The 22961-nt window shown below is 59.9% G+C and overlaps 1 protein-coding gene across 2 annotated transcripts in view; it reads left to right on the top strand.

Moving 5' to 3' along the window:
- TIAM1 (TIAM Rac1 associated GEF 1) overlaps nt 1-22961 on the top strand; it is a 151497-nt gene that overhangs the window by 114251 nt on the left and 14285 nt on the right. For both annotated transcript variants that reach the window (XM_036243252.1, XM_036243253.1), the window contains 7 exons: nt 5999-6102; nt 12216-12392; nt 13246-13314; nt 13540-13665; nt 14454-14562; nt 17639-17818; nt 18754-18872. In XM_036243252.1, the coding sequence (XP_036099145.1) occupies nt 5999-6102; nt 12216-12392; nt 13246-13314; nt 13540-13665; nt 14454-14562; nt 17639-17818; nt 18754-18872 (884 nt within the window). The remainder of the gene's footprint in view (nt 1-5998; nt 6103-12215; nt 12393-13245; nt 13315-13539; nt 13666-14453; nt 14563-17638; nt 17819-18753; nt 18873-22961) is intronic.

Genomic DNA, 22961 nt, shown 5'->3' with positions numbered 1-22961 from the left:
CCCCAGGCCCCGCGGAGGCACCTGCCCTTGTCACCCCCGCAGTCTCTCCGGGCCCTGTCTGTGCCCAGTCCGTGTCTCCTCCAGGTGGCGCCCTAGGGCGAGAGCGTCTTGAGCAGCCCAGTTCGGGGGTGGGGGGGAGTGGGGGGGCCATTGCGTAGGTTGGGATTTTGAATCTGTTTTCTTTGAAGAACTTGGGTTAAAGAAGCAAGTCTTCTGTTTCGACATCCGAGTGTGGGTGGTGTGTGCAGGGCAAAAAGAGTCATCGTTTTGTTCTATTCTCCCTGGGAGCCTTCCACACGTGGAGGCTTCGGAAAATCAGTTGTGCTTAGTGCTGTTGGCGTCCCGGACCCCTGTGGCCAGGGTGGGGCCAGGGTGGGGCCCGCAGCCCATCAGATGCAGAGAAGGACCCAGGAGCCGCACCTGTACTGATGGGCGGGGCCCCGAGGGCTGTTCCTCGCTCTGACCACAAGAGGGCGGGCGCGAGCCCAGAAACCGGCTCCAGCGGTGTTTTCTGTGACGACTTGGAAGGAGTCCGAGTTAGGTTCAGGTACTTAAAGGATTTTATTCAGTGTGGACGGACGTGGCGCAGACAGCGGGGTGTACTCAGCTTCCTCTGGCTCTTTAACTGTCCGAGCCCTTCCTGTGGGTTATGGATGGAAGCAGAGAGGGGCCACTGACTTGCTGGCCAGGGTTGGCCTCAGGCCTCTTTGTTGTTGTTGTTTAATCGTCACCCAAGGATATGTTTCCATTTATCTTCAGATGGAGTGGGAGACAGAGAGAGAGAAAGAAAAACCTCAATTGGTTGCCTCCCACATGACCCCAGTCGGGGCTGGGGACGAACCGCAACCGAGGTACGTGCCCTTGACCAGAATCGAACCTGAGACTCTGGTCCGCGAGCTGATGCTCTAGCCACTGAGCTGAACTGGCCAGGGCTCTGGCCTGTTTGTTTGTAAATGTGGTTTCCCGCGGTCATTCATGTCTTGTCTGTGGCCACCGTCCCCTTGCCCGGCAGAGCTGAGCAGCTGGGACAGGGACCGGGGTCCGCAGAGCACGGTGCTGACTGACCCTTGATAGACAGTCCGCCGACCCCTGAGGTCAGGGTGAGCGAGTGGCTCGCCGTCCGTTCCTTCAAAGATGGTCACTGCTTTCGTGTATTTCTTCTCTAAAAATGGTGGGCGTGTGCACTTTGCAAATTCAAAATTGTTGTTAAAAATTTTTGAAGATGAAAAGTGTGTTTCTGTGTAGATATCTGTTTTGGAAATATATGTGTGTATATAGGTCCCATCTTGTATATGCTGGAGTTTTAAAAATATGTTTTCTTTGATTTTTTTAGGGAGAGGAAGGGAGAGAGAGAAACATCGATCGGCTGCCTCCTGCTCACCCCACTGGGGATGAGCCCACAACCTGGGCATGTGTCCTGACTGGGAATCGAACTGGGACCTCTCAGTCCATGGACAACGTTCCATCCACTGAGCCACACCAGCCGGGTGTGTGCTGGAGTTTCAAGTTGACCCCCACCTTCTGTCCCCCACCTTCTGTTCCCCGCCTCGCTGTCTGCTTCGCCTCTGGAGCTGACATTGTTAAAACCCATCGAAACCTCCCTTTGGAGCTGTGCGTGGGGATGTGCTTCCTGCCCTGCTCCTGTTAGACGGTCCTAGCCGACCCGTGTGGGCTCTTGAACCAGGCGCCTGGGGTCCGAGTCCATCCTCTGTTGATTAGCTTCAAATAGGCCACGCGTGTAGCTTCCAACAGGCCACACGTGATGCCTCGGGGTCCTCATGCATGGCCTGGGGGTGACTGCACACCGTGGTCTCACTGGATATGTCGAGGGCTGACCGAGCTATAAAAGTGGTGTTTGGCCAGGTGCCAGGACACACTCAGGAGAGACTGGACCCCGAGGGCCTCTGCGGGAGGGGCAGATTCTCTGCCCTGTACCCCTCCTCTGGGATCTGCCTGCCCCGTCCTCCACTCAGCCCGCAGCCAGCGTGGGGACTGCGTCCATGCATCGCACCCACACGTAGCGGGAGAGGTGCGTGCCGTCTGAGGAGACCCGGCCGTCCCTGCCATGACTCGCTCGCTCTGGGCTGGCCCCGTGGGCTTAGCCCGGTGGCTTCTTAAACTCCTGGGGTTCTACCCTCAGCCAGGATGGGGGCCACACCTGAGGTTACGAGCTGCTCCTGGTCACTGACCCTCGTTGTCTGTCGCGGTGGAGCAGCAGAAGGTGGGAGTGCTGTGGTCACAGGGAAGCCGCCTGCGGTGTTATCCCTGGACCCCTTGGCGGCTGTGTCCTGGGGATTCCGTGCTGAACTGCTGGGCGACCCGACGACTCCCTGTTGGTCTGTGGGAAGGAGGCCCCTGAGGCCCAGGGAGCCAGGGGCTGTCCTCCCAGACCAGCTACCTGTCCCTGGTGGTTGGCCGTCGTGAGTCCTGGCTGAACTCTTACTGGGGCTGAAAGTTGAAATCTGGGGCTACTTTCATCTTGACTCCCCGCCCCCCGCTTGTGTAGGTGCCCATGGGCAAAAGACGGGGGAAAAAGTCAGTCCCTTGGGGGCGGTCACCGTAGGGAGAGCCGGGCCTGAGGGGACCGGAGCAGGAAGCGGGGAGCCAGTGTGAGGGTCCAGAGAGCCTCCGACGTCCCCACGCCGTTCACTGTGCGCCCGGGTCTCGTCTGGCACCGCCCACCACCAGGCCAGGTGGCTGTGTGGTGGGGTCGCCCCAGGTGCGCCCCGAGTGGGGCGTCTGCACCTCGGCCGCCCCGTCAGGGAGATGCCACCGTGAACCTCAGCGCACGAAGGAAGTCAGCATCCGAGGCGGTTTGTAGAGAGTCAGGTTCCAGCACAGGCCCGTCGCTGGCGGCTTGTTTTTTCTTTTCGAGACGAGGGACACGCTCAGGGCACACGGGCTGGCTCTGAAGGCTGGCTCTGTGTCCCAGACGTGGGTGGGAATGTCCGTGTCCCTGAAATGAACCCTCAAAATGGAGGTGTTTCAGTCAGCGGCGGTACGAAACCCCAGACTGTGTGCCAGGGTGACCCCCAGTTCACGTGGTGTCGGGTTGTCTCGTTCCCAGTCCCAGACGCTGCCGCCTGGACGGGGTGAAGCTGGTGCTCGGCTGGAGCTCAGTGCCCTTCCGGACTCACCAACCCGTGTGTGTTAGGGCACCACTGTGTGGGGAGACTCAGCCCTTGTGATTCACGCGGGCGTGTCTGTCGCATGCCCAGTGGAGACTGCAGTGAGTCCAGACGTCCCTCCTGAGAGTTGAGGTCCTGGTGAGCGTGAGGACTGGGTCAGCGCCCCGTGCAGACAGCGGCCCTTTGATGCAGAGCAGAGCAGGCTCCGTGTGGGCTGGTGGTCCACTCAGACCGTCTGCAGCTCCTGGGGCTGGTGGTCCACTCAGACCCTCCGCAGCTCGTCGGGCTGGTGGTCCACTCAGACCGTCTGCAGCTCCTGGGGCTGGTGGTCCACTCAGACCATCTGCAGCTCCTGGGGCTGGTGGTCCTCCCAGGCCGTCTGCAGCTCCTGGGGCTGGTGGTCCTCCCAGGCCGTCCACAGGTTGTCTGGAGACGGTCGGTCAGGCAGCAGGGAGAGGTTGCCAAGGGAGGCAGTGCACGGTTTCTCTCCCACGAGCCTGATGCTCAGTTCTGCCAACTCTCCGAAGCCCACAGGTACCAGTGGCCTGTGGCCCGTGGCCCGTGGCCCGTGGCTGGGTGTCGAGAAGCCGGGAGCCACGAGAGCTTTGCCAACTGTGCTCAGTGACCCTCGCAGGGGGTGGGGGGCCCGGGCCAGGTCCCGACCTCCAGCTGGACACCTGTCTAGCCCTGCGGTGGACAATGCTGTCTCAGAACAGGGCCTCCGTGTTTAGTTCTTGAAGAACATAGTCGGGTCCCTGTGTTAGCCTTTCCCACGGGCGGTGCGATCGGGGGCCTCTATCTGCAGCGTTTCCGGATGCAAGTCTGCGGGAAGGGAGGCCGAGATTTTGTGAGTGAAACCGGGCCAGAAAGAGTTACTGTTTTCTGTTTACCGAGTCGAAGTAACGTGTTTCCACTTCTGCCCACAGAGAGTATTCAGCTCTCCCAGTCGTTGATTTTTCTGTAGTTGTTTTGTTTTTGTTCCTTAGCTTTGTGGGGGACCAGGTGTCTGTGTGAATCTCACACATTCTGAGTGTTTCTGTGGAATCCGAACACTCAGAGGACAGTCAGGTGACTGAAGAGCAAAGAGGGTCACGGCCCAAGGACAAGCCGCTACCCGTCCTCACTGGCCGAGTCTGCCCCCTCGGCCCCGCCCCTCAGCCCACCTTTCCTATCAGGCTTTACACTCGGGGGTGAAGAGGGTCTTTAAAATAAGCCGCTGTCGTAATTGGATCCCTTTGGAAAGGTTTGGGAGCCGCTTCTGTACGGGACATTGGTTCTTCCTTCCTCCTTTAATCGGAGCCCCAGAGGGACTTGACAGTGGACATCAGAGATGTTCCAGGTGCGCGCTTCAGGGACGGGGCCGCCTGGCGCCTCCTCCGGTCTGTCCCGCGCTGGCTGCGAACACACCTCCATCAGGAGAACGCTCTTAAGAGAGCGTCGTGTAGAAAATGCAAGAAAAGCTCAGCCGGTGTGGCTCAGTGGTTGAGCGTCGACCCTGCACCAAGAGGTCACTGGTTCGATTCCCGGTCAGGGCACATGCTCAGGCCGTGGGCCCGTCCCCAGTGGGGGGCGTGCAGGAGGCGGCCAGTCGGTGTTCTCTCTCATCCATGTTTCCATCTCTCTCTCTGCTCCTTCCTCTCTCTCTGAAATCAATAAAGAAAAGAAAATGCCGGAAATCCGAGAAGGGGAGCAACACACAGGAAGCCTCATGGGGCCTTCCCCTCAGTGCCCTTCACTCTGGGGGCTGCAGGGGCCTGGGGCAGAGCTTGCTCAGAGCTGGGCTTCCTCTCGAGGTTTCTCCGCCAGCTAGAATCTGAGACAGAGGAAGGCCACGCGGCGGCAGCTGTGAAGGTGCCACTGGGGTCAGGCAGCCTCCTGGCACAGGGGGGTTTTCTTTTTTACCCGAGGACATTTTTGCATTTATCCTCAGAGCGGGAAGGAGAGAGGGAGGAAGAGAGAGGGAGAAGCATCGATGTGAGAGAGACACATCGAGTGGCTGCCACCCACACAAGCCCAACTGGGGCTGGGGACAAACTGCAACCGAGGCACGTGCCCTTAGCAGGAACCGAACCCAGGTCTCTCTGGTCTGCAGACCAACGCTCTACCGCTGAGCCAAACCGGCCAGGGCTAGAGGGAGGTTTTCATCCAAAGTCAGAAAGTGGCCCCTTCCTCTCCTTTACCCTCCCTCCTCCCCTCCTTCCCTCCTCCCCTCCTCCCCTCCCCTCTCCTCCCTCCCTCCCTTCCTTCCTGCCTGCCTGCCTGCCTGCCTGTCTTCCTCTCGTCTGGTTCAGGTGACAGTACCGCAGTCCCTGCCTGTGCCAGACAGGTGTGAGGACCACGTCCTGTCAGCCCAGCCAGAGCTCCATCAGTGACCCGGAGCTCGCTGCCCCAGGTGTGGGCCCCGGCCTGGCAGTATTGCTGGTGTTGCCTGCAGAATTCTCGGTCCAACCACAAGTCTGCTGCCTCTGAGTCTGAGATGCTCCACATTTGGGAAGCCTTTCAGAGGAGAGGATGTTCTCTTCCTTCCGTGTGCGTGGGGTGTGGCAGGAGGTGGGGACTCCGAATCGGAGGAGGTTTCTAGCCTCCGGGCTGTCGTGTCCGGGTGTGTGTACCCGGGTCTCCCTCCCGATGCATCACCCTGGGGGTTAGAGCTTCAGCGTGCGGATCTGGGGGACACCGTAACTATCGCAGTCTATTGTAATAATGACGCTGTCCTGTGAGATAACAACAGTCGAGGTGACGATAAAAATAAAAACCACCAAGCTGCGACACGCGTTCCCATCCTGAGCTTGGCGCCTGGCCCCGCACACGGGATGGCTCCGCCGAGACCGTCCAAATCACCCGCGTTTCCCTCTGATTCTGTCCTGCAGGGCACAGCCCGGGCACGCAGGGCAGCAGTGCTGAGACCACCACCTCCGAGGAGGCCGAGGGGCCGGACGCGGAGTCCTCGGATGACACCGACCGCAGCAGCAAGGTGAGATTCTCATTTCCACGCCCACACCTTGCGCCCTGTCACCTTCGCAGCTGGAGGTGGCTGGAGGCCTCTCCACGGGACCCGGTGTTTGCATTCTGTGATGGCACCAAGTGAGGTCCGAACCCCAAACTGTAGCCTCGCTAGCACACCCGTGGGCGAGGGAGCGGGCCCAAGGGCCTGCCCCGAACCGAAGCCTGGTTCACCCCTTCGTGGAGGAGGACGCGGCTCCGAGCCGTGGGCGGGGGCTGCTCTGTGGTCCGGGGGCTGGTGGTTTCTGTGATGCGCGGTGACACGTCGTGTTCAGAGTGCGCCTCCTGCCCGTTGAAGGGAAGATGCAGTTTCATTGTATCTGTTCCTGGTGACACGTCGTGTTCAGAGTGAGCTTCTTGCCCATTGAAGGGGAAGATGCAGTTTCATTGTATCTGTTCCTGGTGACACACTCGTGTTCAGAGCGTTGAAGGGGAAGATGCAGTTTCATTGTATCCTTTCCCCCGTAATAATGACGCTGTAATAATGACGCTGTCCTGTAAGATAGCAACAGTCGAGGTGACGATAAAAATATCGTCAGGTCCTTGTTCTGCTCTTCAGTCTGGGACTGTGATGGTTTCCCAGTCTCGCCAGCGTCCGTCATGCCGCCCGGAGCCTCGTGGCCAGCAGCCTCTCCTCTGCCCCCAGCACAGGGCTCCAAAGGCTCCGCCCCTGCGTCCGAAAGACCTCTCCCCGGACGGGCAGCTGTGTGGGCTTGTCCTGTGCTTCTTCATCCCTTTTTGATGACGGTGCTGACATCTTAGGCTGGTGTCGCCACCAGTCTCTCATTCTTTCGTTTGACACCTGCCTGTCACCATCTGCAGGGTCGGGGGGCTCTCGCCTCTGCCCAGTGATGGGGGGGGGGGCAGAGAATCCACTGTGGAAAGATCACTGGTGACGGACTGTGCTGCTCAAATGTGGACGGTTATTGTGAAAACCACTCTTCCCCATGCACTCTGTCTGTTTATATGTCTCTATGGGGCTTCTTTCTTTTTTTAAAATATGTTTTTATTAATTTGTTTTTAGAGAGGAAGGGAGAGAGAGAAACACTGACCGGCCGCCTCCTGCACGCCCCCTACTGGGGACCGAGCCTGCAACCGGGGCATGTGCCCTGATGGGAATCGAACCCGGACCTCTCAGTCCGTGGGACGGCACCCAGTCCACTGAGCCACACCGGCCGGGCTGGATTGTTTCCACTTTAAATAGAGTGAGTCATGGAGAGGAAGGAAGAGGCCCCTGGGTTCTGTCTGCTGACCCCGGGCGTCTGTCTGACTTGGTAGGTGTTTGTCCAGGAAATGCCTGAACTCACCTGGTACACACAGGGTCGATGTAGGGCCAGGTGATGCTGTTCTTGGGTTTCACTGCAGAATTTCTGTACATTATTGACAACTTTGGGTGACAGCCTTAGTATGTTTGGGGGTCAGACGGGCTCCTACTGCTTTTACTCGGCGGGGGGGGCTTTGTGGGATTCTTTCAGAAATGCTCCCTAGTTTTTGTTTGTTCAGACACTGTCTTCTTTGAGTTATTTTATCATGCAGCCCAGGTTCCTTAACTAAACAGCCTTTTGTGAATTAAATTTCTCGCTTAGAATATTTAGAAGCAGAAAGTTTGCATCAAGCGAATGAGTCTTGGAGACCGTGTCCTTCTGTGTATTGTTAGTAATAAGCGAGAGCTAACACTTCTCAGTGGCTTGTGTGTCCTGGGCACTGGCCATGGTAACTCGTCTCCTCGTCCCAGTACCTGAGAGACGTGTGTTATTCCCTGTTTACAGGTGACAGTATTGGAACAGAGAAGCTAAGCAACTTATTGAAGGTCACACAGCGCTGAGGTGGCAAAACCAGGCCCATGCTGTTAACTGCTTTTCTAAAACTATCTTCCGGCTAGACTGTGGTCTGGGGTTAAATACCAGGTTTCTTAAAAGGAAGGAATTAATTAATTAGTGGTGTTGCAAGTCAATTATACATGCTCGTTACCTACTCAGGTATTTTCCTGAGACTTAAGCTTTCTGGGTCTTTTTTTTTTAATGATGTAAACTCAGAGCAAACCATCTTAAGTCTCTTGATTAAGTTAAATATTGTTTTGATGCATCTCTTAAGTCAGTGTGCAATTTTTTTTTTTTCTTTCTTTTTTTTTTTATCCTCACCCGAGGACATTTTTCCATTTTTTTTGTACAGATAGAGTGGGAGGGAGAGAGAGGAAGGGAGAGAGAGAAACATCGATGTGAAGGGACACATCGAGTGGCTGCCACCCGCACGACCAACCAAGGCCGGGGACAAACTGCAACCGAGGTACGTGCCCTTAGCGGGAACCGAACCCGGGTCTCTCCGGACCGCAGGCCGACGCTCTAACCGCTGAGCCAAACTGGCCAGGGCTGCAGTTTTCATTGAGAATAAAGTGAACACTTTGCGTTATGAACTGCCACGGGATGGAGGGTGATTTTGGATGCAGCAGGTTGGGTGTAGAAATGTATGAATAAATAACAAACAAACACATTAATGAAATAAAGCAAGTCACCATTTTTTCATCCTGGCTAAATATGGGACAGCTATTGATGGAATATTTTTGCAGTTTTTCCTCAATGAATTGTTTTAAGAAATTTTGGGCAGGATAAAGAGAACTTGTGTTGGAATTTTATGTGTTTTTTGATTGTTTGTTTGTTTTTAAATAGCGTTTGCTACAGGCAGCCTTTGGGGTTGAGCAAGGAGGTCATTGTGAACTAGCGAGAGGTGGTGGAATGTCTCATCGTGGGGGTGGGGGTCTTGCACCCCTGGGGGCCGGATGTCCTCGGGGGCAGTCTGAGGCCTTTCTCTCCCTGAGCAGACAGCCTCAGAGGACCGCCTCCCCACTGGCTACTTGTTTCTCTGCGTTTAATCCCGGACTCTCGTCTCTGGAACCTGGTGCTCATTAGCCCAGGACAGCTGTGTCCTGCCCTCCGGCCCTGGGGCAGCGTGATGACGTTTGCCCGCAGCAGATGTGTTAGAGGATTTTCAGAACATTTTCACTCTGAAAACCCTCTCTTCCTTTTTCATCCACACTCTGATTGTCTAGGAAACGTCTGCTTTGCAGACAATAGCAGAAAGTGTGAAATATAAACTGTTAAAAAAAATAACCCATTGTGCGTTTTGGTGCCTGCCTGGGCCCGGGGGGTGTCTTCAGAGTTGAGCCGGGTTGGAGTCCGGCAGCGCAGGATGCTGGCCAGTCAGCTGACCGAGATGCACAGGGGACACTCTCATCCGGGAAGTGTCTGCTTTGTTTCGCGTGTCCGCCTCTGGGTTCTCCCTTTCGGAACTTCGCTGGCTCTTGGGGTGCAGTCAGGGCATGGGTTCCCGTCCCCCGTGTGGCCTTTGACCCCTGTCCCTGCCCTCTCCGTGTGGAGGTGTGGCCCTGGGTCCTGCTGGGACAGCCGGGGGCTGTCTCCTTAGGAGCAGGCTCTCTGGGGAGCAGCGGGAAGGCTCGGGCGCAGGGAGTATTTGAAGAACCCCAGCCTCTGAGCTGAGCAGGGCAGGTACCCCTCCCTGGAGGACGGCAGGTAGCCCTGGAGGACGTGTCCTGCACTGTGGAGAAGGAAGCCAGCCCCGGACTGAGAGCGGAACTGTCCGGGGCCCCCGCCCGTCAGTCCCTTCATCTGGTGAGCGCGTGAGTCCTGTCCGCCGCCTCCTCCTGGCTTGGGCCTCGGGCATCAGGGCCCATTCCCCCAGGGCTCGCATGGGGGCAGGGCGCAGCAATCCCGGGAAGTTGGATTTGCCTCGGAATCTGCTCAGATCTATCTTCTCTCTTTGTGGCAGAAAGATGTCTTTGTGTTTTTTTTTAAACTGTCATTTGAATTTTCCTCAGTTCTTTCCATGTTGAGATCAGTGTGTCTGTTTCACCGGTGGGCGGTGGGCGGCCTGCCCGTCCCGCTCCGCCCGCAGCTGAGTGCTCACAGGCATCTCGGGGAGGCTGCGCGCTTGCCCCGGGTGGACGTGCCCCCTGGGTGAACTCCCCCCCCCCCCGTGGACTTGCCCCCGGGTGGACTTGTCCCCTGGGTGGACGTGCGCCCTGGGTGAACTCCCCCCCCCCCGTGGACTTGCCCCCGGGTGGACTTTCCCCCCTGTGGCCTTCCCCCCGGTGGATGTGCCCCCTGGGTGGACTCGCCTGCCCAGTGGACTTGCCCCCCGGTGGACTTGAGCCTGTTTCTTTGTGCTCGGGAAGGAGCTGGTTCAGGGTGCGCCCACAGTTCCGTCAGCAATCGGTGCTGTCGGAGCCCACTCCTCGGTCCCTGTGGTCCGTGTGGGCTCCAAGTGGGAAATCAGTGGGTCAGGGGTACGGAGCAATCTCCCCAAGTCCATGAAGCTTCTGGCCCTTTCATTCCGACATGCCGGCTGGTCGACTCTGTGCTGTTGGAGGAAACTTGGACTCGCAGTGGTGGGTCCGATGTGTGTACCTGGCCCTCGTCCTTGGATGTGTCCTCTGCAGACTTGGTTCAGAAGGAGTCTGAGGGGCGGCAGGGACCTGGGGGCCCCCCCCGGGGGGGTGGGCTCTGAAATTAGGGTGCACTTCCCTCTGAAGCTTGTCTCCAAAAGCCCCAGGAAAGGCTGTGAGATTTGGGGTTACCGTGCCCGTTTCAAAGCCGGGGGTTGTGTTAGCTTGTGGAGATCAAGGGGGGTTTGGAACCGGGGGCTCATCTGGAGAAGGCAGGAGTCCTGCCGCCCTGCAGAGCCGGCCTCTGCTTCCTTCTCATCTGGGCACAAAGTGGCCGCAGGCAGTGTCTGCCCGGCCTCCCGCCCTGTCCTCTGTGTGTCCGGGTGGCTCCCTGCCTCCCCTCCCCCGACAGCTCCTAGTGCTGCTGTTTCCAGGGTGACCGGCTGCATCGCGGGGGCAGGCTTGTCCCCCTCCGCCCGGCCCCTCCTTCTCCAAGTCCTTCACTCCTGCCCAGTCCCGGGAAGTTCGCTTTCTGGGGTGCACTGAGAACCCCCCAGGGCAGCTCCCCAGCTCTCCTGCTGGGTGGGGAATGACCAGGACGCCAGGTCACCCTCAGTGTTGGGCGGGGACAGCTGTGCCGGCTTCTCCTGTGTCCGTCATGGCCCCAGTACCTGGGGAGCCCCCGCCCCATGGAGCTTGACGTCCCAGATCTCTCCATGCGATTATTCTGAAGCAGACCTCTGTACCTTGCTTCCTTCTGAGGGTTTTCTGTTCGGTAATATGCGAGTAAAACAAAATCCTCGATGACTTCTTTTTAAGCAAATTGTTTCCGAGCCAGATTTAATGAGAGCCTTACAAACAACTCCCTTGGACAGACGCTCGTGCGGACTTGAGAGCCGGGCTTTCTGATGCTTCCCGCATGTAGCTGGTGACTGAGCGGACAGACTGCGTCCATTTGGGCCCAGTTCCCTCCATAATCCCGAGAGTTTGCCCCTGGAACCAGAGGACAGCGTTGTCCGCGGGCAGACGGCTTGGCCCCCTGGACTCCAGACACCCTGTCTGATGAACTGCCCTCAGCTCGGGGTGGGGAAGAAGGGCTGCCTGCACCTCTGCCCTCTCAGGAGAGGGCTCGGGGTCTTCAGGTGTCCCCGGGGACGCCGAAGGCATTTCCTAGTGTAACTCGGGACCAGTGATTAGCCTGAGTCGGGGTGGGGGGGTCGGAGGAGACCATGGGTTAGAGCAGTGAAGGCCCGGCCACACCCCAGTGACCCAGTGACCTGGGCGGCCTGGGCTCCCCCAGGGGAACTAGTCCTTCCCGACCACGTGGGGGCGGAGATACGTCAGCAGTTCCGCCCCAGCTGGTGTGGAGTGTACGTAGCGGTGGTCCTGATGCGAGTAGCCGGAAGTGGGGGGGGTGATGCCGGGGGGGGGGGGGAGGAAGGGTGATGATGCCCAGGTGTGGGGGTAGGGGTGATGCCCAGGTTGGGGGGAGATGCCCAGGTGGGGGGGAGGGGTGATGCCCAGGTGGGGGGAGGGGTGATGCCCAGGTGGGGGGAGGGGTGATGCCCCGGTGGGGGAGGGGTGATGCCCAGGTGGGACATGCTGAGGACGGGCGGCGCGGGCAGGTGGCCGCAGTGAGTGCCGGCTCACTTCACCTGCCTCGCCCTTCCACCTGTGCTCTGGAGAGCACGGAACAGGGGGCCGCGTTCTACCGCAGTCTGCAGGAGATGAACCCCAGTGACTTGAGCCCGTCCCCCCAGGACTCCAGCGGGCCGCAGCCGGCCACGAGGCAGCTCACGGACGCCGACAAGCTGCGCAAGGTGATCTGTGAGCTCCTGGAGACCGAGCGCACCTACGTGAAGGTGAGCCCCGCGGTGCCGCCCCCAGGTGCCCACCCCTCGTGGTGCCACCCCCAGGACTGTCCCCCCACCGCGACCGACCGCAGCAGAGCCAGGTCCCAGAGCCAGGACGGCCGGGGTCTCCTGTAGGATGTGGCCTTTATTCCGATGTCGAGATTTCCTTTTGTGTTTTAAGCGCCCACACCGATTCTTACAGCCGTTCACTGGGACGCACAGGCGGGGCCTGCGTCGGCTGACGGTTGTCCTTGTGGAAATAACACAGTGATTAATAACACACAGGAATTACGTCTGTGTTTCGAGTCCTCAGGACGGCAGAACCCCTCTGCCCCGCCTGGATACCTGCGGTGACGGTCACTGTGAGTGACCTTCTGACCCTTCTAAGTCACACTGTTGAGCTGACGCTAAAATTGAATTTACTTTTGGGAAAGTTATCTTGGTAGTAACACTTGTTCTGACAATCAGTTCTATTATTTGTCTATATAATTCATGCTGTAGGTTTATATCTCACTTAAAACATTTAGAACACTTCCGATAACTGGTAATTATATACTCTTAAATATAACTTAGTGGTATTTAGTCACCGCAGTGTGACCTGTTTTGAGTGACCCATTTTGGTCTGTCAGTCGAGGGTCAGCAAGTGACGGCCCTCAGGCGCGTCCAGCCCTCTGCTGCTCACGTGGGGCGCGGCCCGGCACCTGTGGACCGGAGGTTCTAGCACGTGGGCTCCGCCCTTTCGTGGGCCTTCGTGGCCTAAAGACTGTGGACTGCTGACGTTTGGAACGTCATCTTTTTTTCCCCCTTTTGAGTCTTTACAGACTTTGACTGTGTGTTGATGAGATACTCTTTCAACCCTTAGGACTTAAACTGTCTCATGGAGAGATACCTACAGCCTCTTCAAAAAGAAACCTTTCTCACCCAAGACGAGGTAGGGTGACAGCGCAGCCCCCCCGGAGGCGAGGGGGCGGTGTGCGTGGGTGGGAGCAGTCCACTCATTGGAGCTGATGGGCAGCTCTCTGGGCCCGGAGGCTCGGGCTGCCCCTCCCTCGGGGGTCATTGTCTCCACGGATACGCATCGATTAACATCAGAAGCAAATAAAGTTTCCGAACACCAGCGAACTATGAAATAGTTAAATTCTTCCTCATTTTCCAGCTCGACGTGCTCTTTGGGAATTTAACGGAAATGGTCGAGTTTCAAGTAGAATTCCTTAAAACGCTGGAGGATGGCGTGAGGCTGGTGCCGGACCTGGAGAAGCTGGAGAGGGTGGATCAGTTTAAGGTGAGCCGACCCCGGAGTCCATGGGCCCGGTGGGCCTTCCTCCCCGAGGCACTGCCGTGAGTCCGTGTGCTGGCGGGCGTCTCCCGGGCGGGCTGCGTGGGCCGTGCCTGAGGGGACAGGGAACGGGTGCCACTTGCCGCTCTGACTGTCAGCCCCGCCGCCGTCTGCTGGCCTCTGCGTGGGCCAGCCTTGACCTTCTGTTCGGTTTCCGTGGGGCCTCAGTGCCCGCTGGTAGCCACTTAGACTGGCACCCTCCGCCCCCAGTAAACAAGCGAATCCACCCTGTTCTGGGAGCCTCTGCTGAGTGGAACGCGCGCCGTCCCCGAGGAAGCCTGCCCAGCGCCTCCGTGGGCTGGGACGGCCCCTCGGAGAGGGTGCATGGCTTGTTCCCCGGGCTGGCTTCCCGTCCCCGTAGACGTCCCTTGCGTTCACCTCCGACCGCAGTTCCGGCAGACGTGTCCCCCTCACTGCGTGTAGAGAGCAGATCAGCTGGAGTGTGAGGGGCGCACAGCACACCGCGCAGATGACTGTGCGGTTCGGGGAATTGTGGCGCGTGCACACCTGGGGAACCCCCGCCGCAGGCCGGCGTTTTCCTGCTTTTCTGTGGCTCGGCCCCTGCCCGGCAGCCACAGGCAGCCACGCCTGGTGTCTGGGCCCTCAGCTTGGCGGGTCCTGGAATTCCACCTCCGTGGGACCCCGTGGCCTGTGCTGTTTTTCGTGGGGCTTCTTTTACCGGCACGACTGCCCAGAGCCCCGTGAACCAACCACGCCTCTCTCCTTAAATCCAGAAAGTGCTGTTCTCCCTGGGTGGCTCCTTTCTGTACTACGCCGACCGCTTCAAGCTGTACAGTGCTTTCTGCGCCAGCCACACGAAGGTCCCCAAGGTCCTGGTGAAAGGTAAGGCCGTGAGCACGGGGTGCCGGCTGGGCGTGCCGGTCGTCCATTCAGAGTTTTGTGGCCGACTGTGGTGGGGGTTTCTGGACCAAAATTGAAGAGTCATCAGTGTGGCAGGCAGGTGTTTCGACAAGCCGCAGAGGGGCACCAGTGGGGCACTGGGAGGTGAGACGCATCCATAGTTTGATGAACAGCTTGTCAGTTATCTTGCAATGACAGTCTTGTCGTAGCCACTTGGGGGCCAGAATGGACGGGTCATTTTGCAGTGATGCAGAAACAGGCTGGGACAGCACGTCTCGGCTTCGTTCCTGCTCTTCGCGATCTGCGGCCACCTGGCACAGTCCGTGCCCCTCCGGACCCCACCCTGCCTCACCTGTTGCTGCTCCTCGGGTGGGAACAGCCACCGTCCCGGTCAGGTGGCTCCCGTCACACACGGAACTCGCTCAGGCTGCAGGTGTCCTGCACAGAACAGAGCGGGACGTGCATCGGCCAGCTCCGTCCCCGGTGTTCTGGAGGACGTGGGGCATCTGAGTTTCCACAGAGTGGTTTTGCTTCCACACTTCAGCCTGTTGTTATTGGGGACAGATAAAAGGACAGCCAATACCCCTGGCCAGTTTGGCTCAGCAGTTAGAGCATCGGCCGGCGGACCAATGAGTCGAGGGTTCGATTCCGGTCAAGGGCATGGACCTCGGTGTGGTTCGTCCCCAGCCCTGGATGGGGCCGTGCAGGAGGCAGCCAGTCGATGTGTCTCTCACATCGCTGTTTCTCTCTCTCTCTCTCACTCTATCTGAAGGTATATAGAAAAAAATATCCTCATTGAGGGTTAAAAAAAAAAGGACAACCAATGGAAGGTTTGATTTGAGGGACCTCTGGAAGCCGGTGCTGTCCCTAACACCGCGCTGTGGCTGCACAGGATTGGCTGCTGACAGGTGAACACTTGGTGCACGTGGTGCTTGGCTGCTGACGAGAACAGGCTAGACTTTGGTGAACACCTGTCGTAAGACATGTCAGCACCGGGCAGGTCTCGGGCCCAGGCACGAGCCTGCCCTCAGGTGTGCTCGGGCGGAGTCTGTGCGTGGAGTCTGGCCCAGCACAGGAAGGTGGAGGGAACCCGGGAATCCCTGCCTCGCTGTCTGGTCCCCCGTGTGCCGCGCTGGCCGCTCGGTTCTCCGCGTGTCTCTGCACACGTGCACCGAGCTCTGATTGTGCGGCTGCGGCCATTGTACAGCCCTCGGCTCCACAGCAAACGTCTTTGTACCCAGTTCAGCCCTTAGAGTAGTGAGTGTTATTTTTAAAAGTCCAATGCGATTAAATCCTGCCCCTGTAGATTTTTCTTAATTCAGTAATATTCTGCTGCACCTGAAAAATACCACTGTATCTTTCAAACGGTCCCTTAAGCCGTTATGGGACCTACATGTAGGTTTGACCTACATTTTTCGAACGGCCGAGGGTGAGGGTGAAGGGAAGTGTGTGGGATCAAAGTCCCTGCCTGCGGTTTTTCGCTGACTGGCTGGGGTGAGGGAGTGGCCGTCCAGCAGCTCAGGGGGCCGAGGACCCTGCCCGCCTTGCCCTGGCATGAGACGGTGGTCGATGGGTGAAGTGCCCATGGCCGTAGTTTTGGACTTGAGCACTCAGGGTGGACCGAGGCTGGGGTGTCCCACGGACGCGTGTTCCTCCCGAGTTGGCTCTGGGTCTGGCCCTCCTTTCCCGGCACGGGTCCCGGTCACTCCCTCCCAGGCCCCTTTCTCTTCGGGGATCTATTTGTGAGGGGTGGTGGGCGAACCCCTGGAGGGAGCGTGATTCCTCCTCGTGGGGCCGAAAGGGCGGAAGACTCGGGCCTTCCTGAGGGTTTTCTCTGTGATCCTGGTTTTCTTAACTGGCTGGAGATGACGAGAAGAATCATCTTCTTACAATTTCCCTCCGCCCTCTGAGCACACCTCCTCCTCTTGGCTCTCTCCTGACCCTGGAGAGGGAAGCACCCCCGTCCCCTCCGTCAGAGCTTAAGGAAACGGTGTCCACTGTTACGTCACCTGGATGCGTTCTGCGTGCTCCGCCCGCATCTCTGCCCTCGCCGGGTTCTCCGCCCCCCCCTCTGCACCTGGAGGCATCAGCCGGTCCTCCTGACTCTCTCTCTGCCTGTCTGGGGACCACCGCTCCCCAGGTGCCTCCACCCACCTGCAGGGACACGGGGCAGCCACCAGGGGGCGGTGCCCGGGATCAGGAGGTCGGTGTGGGCGCAGGCGGGTGGCCTGGCGCTGGGTCAACGGAGATCAGGTGCTGGAGGCATTCACTGCGGGGGACCCCTCGGGTCGGGTCGGTCCGGAGCCCGGGTGTGGCCGCTTCCTGCTTTCCTGCCTTTTCTCGAAGGGGCTCTCACAGCTGGAGGGACGGACAAGGAGGGTGTGCAGATGCGGGTGGTTTGCTAGACGCTGCGAGGCCAGCAGGAGGCGATGATCGCCATCAAAGGGACAGTCCAGTTCCCTGGAGCAGGGCCGAGCCTGGCCCTGTAGGGAAAAGGGGGGGGGAGGGGGAGACCAGGGTTGGTCAGGAGATGGGACTGAAGGGACCTGGCAGGGGCCTTTGCGGTGGGAGCGACCGCGGGGTCTCTGGGTGCAGGCCGCTTGGCTGTCCGCTGCCTGGCCCTGGGTGAAGGGACTGGACGGGGTGACAGCTGTCCTGGGTGAGGGGTGGGGTCGGATTGGTTGTCCGATGAGGAAGGTGTGGCCCAGGTGAGTGCTGTGCTGTCTGCAGGACTGTTCAGCCCCAGGAGGGGCTGTCTCCCCAGGGTCTGTAGACCCCAGGTGTCAAAATACCAGAATAAAAAGACACTCTCAACACCAGGAGGGTGAAGAGCAGCCCCCCAAATCCAGGTGCATAGGATTCACAGGCCCTGTGGGTCCCTCAACGGACTCAAACCCTGGTATTCCCCACAACACACGAACTGAGGGGCCCCTTGTGGCGTCTGAGCCCCTTCCTCCGGGAGCCTCCGCCCAGCCCTGCCGAGGGCCCCGTGGAGCGAGCGGGACAGGGACGTGTGAGGGTCCCCTGGGCGCCCCCCGACCGCTGTGCCCCCTTGCAGCCAGGACGGACGCGGCCTTCAAGGCCTTCCTGGACGCGCAGAACCCCAAGCAGCAGCACTCGGCCACGCTGGAGTCGTACCTCATCAAGCCCATCCAGAGGGTGCTCAAGTACCCGCTGCTGCTGCGGGAGCTGTTCGCGCTGACGGACGCCGACAGCGAGGAGCACTACCACCTGGACGGTGAGCACCGGAGCGCTGGGCCCGCCCCGCCCACAGAGCCACCAGGCCCCGCCCCGCCCACAGAGCCCGCCCCGCCCGCAGAGCCCGCCTCCGAGCCGCCTGGGCCCGCCCCGCCCACAGAGCCCGCCCCTGAGCCGCCTGGGCCCGCCCCACCCACAGAGCCCGCCCCGCCCACAGAGCCCGCCTCCGAGCCGCCTGGGCCCGCCCCACCCACAGAGCCCGCCCCGCCCACAGAGCCCGCCTCCGAGCCGCCTGGGCCCGCCCCACCCGCAGAGCCCGCCCCTGAGCCGCCTGGGCCCGCCCCGCCCACAGAGCCCGCCCCTGAGCCACCTGGTCCCGCCCAAAGAGCCCGCCCCCGCCCACAGCCACCTGGGCCCGCCCCGCCCACAGAGCCCGCCCCTGAGCCACCTGGCCCCGCCCACAGAGCCCGCCCCCGAGCCACCTGGGCCCGCCCCCGCCCACAGCCACCTGGGCCCGCCCCGCCCACAGAGCCCGCCCCCGAGGGGCCTGGTCCGCCCCACCCACAGAGCCACCTGAGCTCGCCCAGCCCACAGAGCCCGCCCCCGAGCCGCCTGGGCCCGCCCCGCCCACAAAGCCCGCCCACAAAGCCCGCCCACAGAGCCCGTCCAGGCCCCGCCCCACCCGCAGGGCCCACCCAGGCCCCGCCCCCACCCCACCCACAAGTGCCGGCTCCTGGGTGAGCTTACCCGCACCCTGCCCACAACCCCACCATGGGCTCACCTGTGCCCCGCCCACCACTCCACTGTGAGCCCGCCTGCGCCCCGCCCACAGCCTCCGCATCCCCACCCATGGTGTCCCCATGCCTGAGCCTGTCCACAAACCCCGCCCCCATGGCCCCACCCTGTGAGCCCAGCGCCAGCCCTGCCCAGAGTCCCCAGCTCTCTACCGGCCCCTCACTCACACGTGTCTTCCAGTGGCCATCAAGACCATGAACAAGGTGGCCAGTCACATCAACGAGATGCAGAAGATCCACGAGGAATTTGGGGCCGTGTTCGACCAGCTGATTGCTGAGCAGACCGGCGAGAAGAAAGAGGTAAGGACCCATTTCCGGGACACGGGTCGGTAGGGAAGGGTCGGTCTGACTGGGCTCTGGGGGTTATTGTCAGAATAGTCACCGAGAAAGTGGTGGTGTCGGCAGCACTGTTGTCCTTGGCCCAGGCTGCGGGGTGTTTCTTCCCCACGGGCTCTTCGGGAAGGCCCGTGTTGACTCCCACGCTCGGCCTCGGGACCTGAGGGGTGTGAGTTAGAACCCAACTGGCTCCCAGGAGGTGCTCCGTCACCTGTGTTGAATGGTGGCCCAAGTCACTTTTAAAGTCCACCTGAGAACTGCCAGGAAGCAGCTGGCAGGAACAGGTGCACCTGGGAGACCGGGAGGGACCGGGTTGTCCCTCAATCCCGAGGAGCTGGTGCGGGTGAAGGTGCTGGCACAGCGGCGAGGCTGGGGGTGATGCGCTGATACCCCGCAGCGCCCCCTGCGCCCCATTCAGCTGGGCGGGAGCTGGGGGGGAGGGGAGGGCAGGAGAGCCCTCCGCTGTGATTAGAAGGGGTGAGTGCCGGTAGGCAGAGCTGGTGTTTGGTGTGAAGGGCTGGGGTCCACGTTCATTTTGTCCTCAGTGAAACAAGGTTTTGGACGTAAACAAGGTTTTGGACGTTTGAAAGATAATTTCCAGAAAGAGGTTAAAATCACAGCATTTGATATACACAGACAAGCGAACACCAATGAAGGAATGTGTTTTACCCCCGGGACTGTGGGAACCGGGCAGGTGTGTGGCCCTTCATTGGGGAAGTCGCCGTAGCTGGCGGCGTGTGGAGTGAGGTCATTTGTACGTGCGGACAGGTCCGTGACGTCACCACGCGACTGGCCGGGAGGGACTGCTCACCTGTCCCCTGTACCTGTCCCCAGGGTTGCAGAGGAAGTAGAGGCGCTGAGCAGGTGGCTGTCTGGCACCCCCAGGGTGTGCTGGGTGGATGCCTGTCCTCCACTCAAAACACGGTCTGGTGTTTCCACGTGGTGCTAGCGGAAGAGCGTGGGAACGCCCGCCGGCTGCGTCATCTCACCCTCCAGATGCAGAGAAGATGAGCCTCCCGCTCCGGGGCCCACTGTTGTGTAAAACTTTGATAAGGAGAAAAACATGCTTGTTAAAGAACAGGGCGAAACACAGGCAAGGACAGTCGACAGTCTGTGTCCGGCTGTTTATCCGGATTAAGAACTACATACGTGTATATGCTCTAGTGATTCTGTTTTGAAAGGAGTTCTGTACGTTGATGTGCTTCGGTTGAACAAAGAGCGCCCATGTTATTTTAAGTTATTCACAAGAGTTATTTAAATTACCGTGTGAGGCTGGCCGGTGGTTTGCTGCCTTCCTGCCACGGGTGATTTTCCTGTCTCGTTCACTAAGTAACGGTGAGTAACCCTGCAAACACTTGTGATCACACTACTCTTTCCTCCTCCGTACGTTAGGTCATTTCATTTCGACAGAAGTGGGTTTTATTGGGTCACGGAGATGAGGGTTTTCGTTCTCCCTCGTTACATGTTGCACTGCGTGCCAGGTCCGTGCGTGGGTCTTACTGCTCCCGGTGTTGTGGACAGTGGGCTGCAACCAGTTTAGGAAAAAAGGTGACCGCGGTTCAGGAGGGAAGACCGCAGGAGCAGATGGGGCTTTGGGGAAACCCCCTGTCCCCTGAATGACATCCTGACCGGCAAGGAAGACACCTCCCCCGTGAGGAGCAGACAGTGTCGTGCGGGGTCTCTCTTGAGCCGAGGTTTTGTGAAGAGAGGTGTGACCTTGGGCTGCAGCCATTGTCGAGTGGGGCCGTCCTCCATCAGCATCAGGGGGTTCAGAGCCTGGGAAAAGGCGCCAGAGCACGACAGGAGGGGTGTCTCAGCCCTGGAAGAGAGGAAAGAAGGAACCCCCCGGGGCCGGAGGGGTGCGTACAGACAAGGAGTTTCTCAAGGAAAACCCGCTCCTCGAAGCCTCTCTCTCTCTGCTGGCCTCCTTGGGGAGAGAGCGTGGAATGGGCTGGATTCCACAGACGTAACCCCCGAGGGAGAGAGGGTGGGTGCCCACACACGGCCTGGGCAGCCCGGAAGCAGGCAGGCGGCCGGAGTGCCCAGGTCAAGGCCTGGTGTTCACGGCGGTGACGTCTGATCACTGCAGCTCCCGATCGATGGGCAGTGAAACCCGGGGGTGTGAACAGGCAGGGTCGGGGCACTTTGTGCGGCTGGGAATGACCAGTCTGCAGTGAAATAGTGACGTCCGGGGCCCAGGGCACCTGCTGTGTCCACCGAGGGCGAACCTGCAAAGAAACACGTTGCGATGAAGCCAGGCCTCCGGCCTCCCAGCGGGTACGCGTCCGGGCGTCGGGACTGGACCACGAGCACGTTCCTTCACTGAGGGTGGAGGAAGGAGGCCACAGAGGGCATCTCCCCGTGGAAGGAGGCCAGCCCCGGCCCCGTGGGGCCTCCCGGGCTGGGGGGCGCAGGCCTCAGTGGGACTGTCGTGGGGTTTGGGTGCAGGTTTCCAAGGGGACAGCGGAGAGGCTGCGTGCCGGGGGCCGCTCGGACCCTTGTGACATCTCTGCGGGAACTTCTCAAAGGGCACCCGCAAGCTCTCGGCCTGGATCCCCCCTGTACTGCGCGCAGACAGCTCCGTCTCCGTGCTCCCACGGCCGGCGTCATTGCACACGCGTGCAGGTCGGCTGAGCCCGGGCCTCTGTCGGCGAGCGTCAGCCTTGGGGCCCCTGTGCCTCCCGGGATCCAGGCGGAGCGGCGGAGGCGCCTTGGCCTGTCCGTGCCACGGCTGGAGGGCGTGGAGCCTTCTGTCCACAGCAAGGCGCGTGGCCACGCCCCAGATCACTAGGCCTCACCTCGTCTCATGGGGGGCCCTAGAACACCCATGGCAGAAAGTGCAGATGTAATTCCATTAGGGGAGGAAGTGGGGTTCGGCCCTTGACCTGATACCCCTAAGGCGGTGCCCAGGATCTGACTCGGGTGCGGCACTGACCTTGTGTGTAGTTTGCAGAAGTCACGGGGAGTAATGGTCCCCCGAGCTGATCTCCCCCACTCCAGGGTTTGGGGGAGCTGGTTGGCTAGTTACTTTATGTGTAAATGAAATACTATGGTTGCGCAATTTGTTTTCATCCTTGGGTTTATTACTAATGCAGCTCAGTGATAATTAGAGTTAATTGTTGTTATCGTGAACCTGGTCATTATAGTGGCAGCAAAGCCACGGCTCAGCACTGTGGCCTGGTTGGTGGCTCCGTGCGGGGAAGGGCTGCGGGTGGCTGCCGTCGCCACCACCCCGGTGGGATCCTACGCAGCAGAATCAACCAGAGCCCTCGCCCTCCGACGCTGCGTGTGCAGACCCTCGAGATGCTGCCCGAGGACGAGGGCTGGTCTGGGGCGGGGGTTGTGCGGGACGGACGGACCGTGCGCGCTCGGCTGCAGAGTCTCGTCCCCAAAGGTGTCCATACGGAGGTCGAGTCAAGGCCAGGTGCTCTCCCCGCCTGTGACTGCGCCGTGGCGTGAGGGAGATCGGGATTTTCTCGGGCGGGGAGGGGAAATGGGCCAAGGACCCCGCTGAGAAAGGCAGACGGGACCTGTGTGAGGCTGGAACACTGGACCATTGTGCCTGGGCGGCAGCCGGTTTTGCATCTGATCTTCGGGGGCCTGTGGTCAGACCCCCGGCTCCTGACATCCCGGAGCCCCCGGAGCAGAGGTCACCGCCACACTGCTCGCTGGCTTCTCTCCCTCCTGCAAGCGAAGTAAAATCTTCAGAATGAGCTGGAAGAAGCAATAATTGACCCCACTGTTTCCCTGAAGACCAGGGCTCCGTGGGGGTTCAGGTCTGTCGTGTCCTCGGGAAGCACCCCTGTTTGAACACAGGCCGCCATCCACGTGCAGGGGGCCCGTGACAGATGGCCGCGCGTGGGTTTCAGGGCCCCAGTTCGTCCCTCGTGTCCCGCTCGAGTGTTGAATTCCGGTAGAATGAAGTGAAGGGGAGTGATGGCCAGGCGGGTTTGGAGACAGTATTTTCATGACGTAGTGGCCGTCAGCCCGCCAGCACTCTGAATGTGAGCATGGCGGTGTCCGCGACCCGCCCGGTGACTCTGACCTTCCCCG

This window comes from Molossus molossus, unplaced genomic scaffold (assembly GCF_014108415.1).
Source record: "Molossus molossus isolate mMolMol1 unplaced genomic scaffold, mMolMol1.p scaffold_m16_p_5, whole genome shotgun sequence".
Taxonomy (NCBI): domain Eukaryota; kingdom Metazoa; phylum Chordata; class Mammalia; order Chiroptera; family Molossidae; genus Molossus; species Molossus molossus.
The sequence above is the reverse complement of the archived record's forward strand: the minus strand, read 5'-3'. Positions and strand labels throughout refer to the sequence as shown.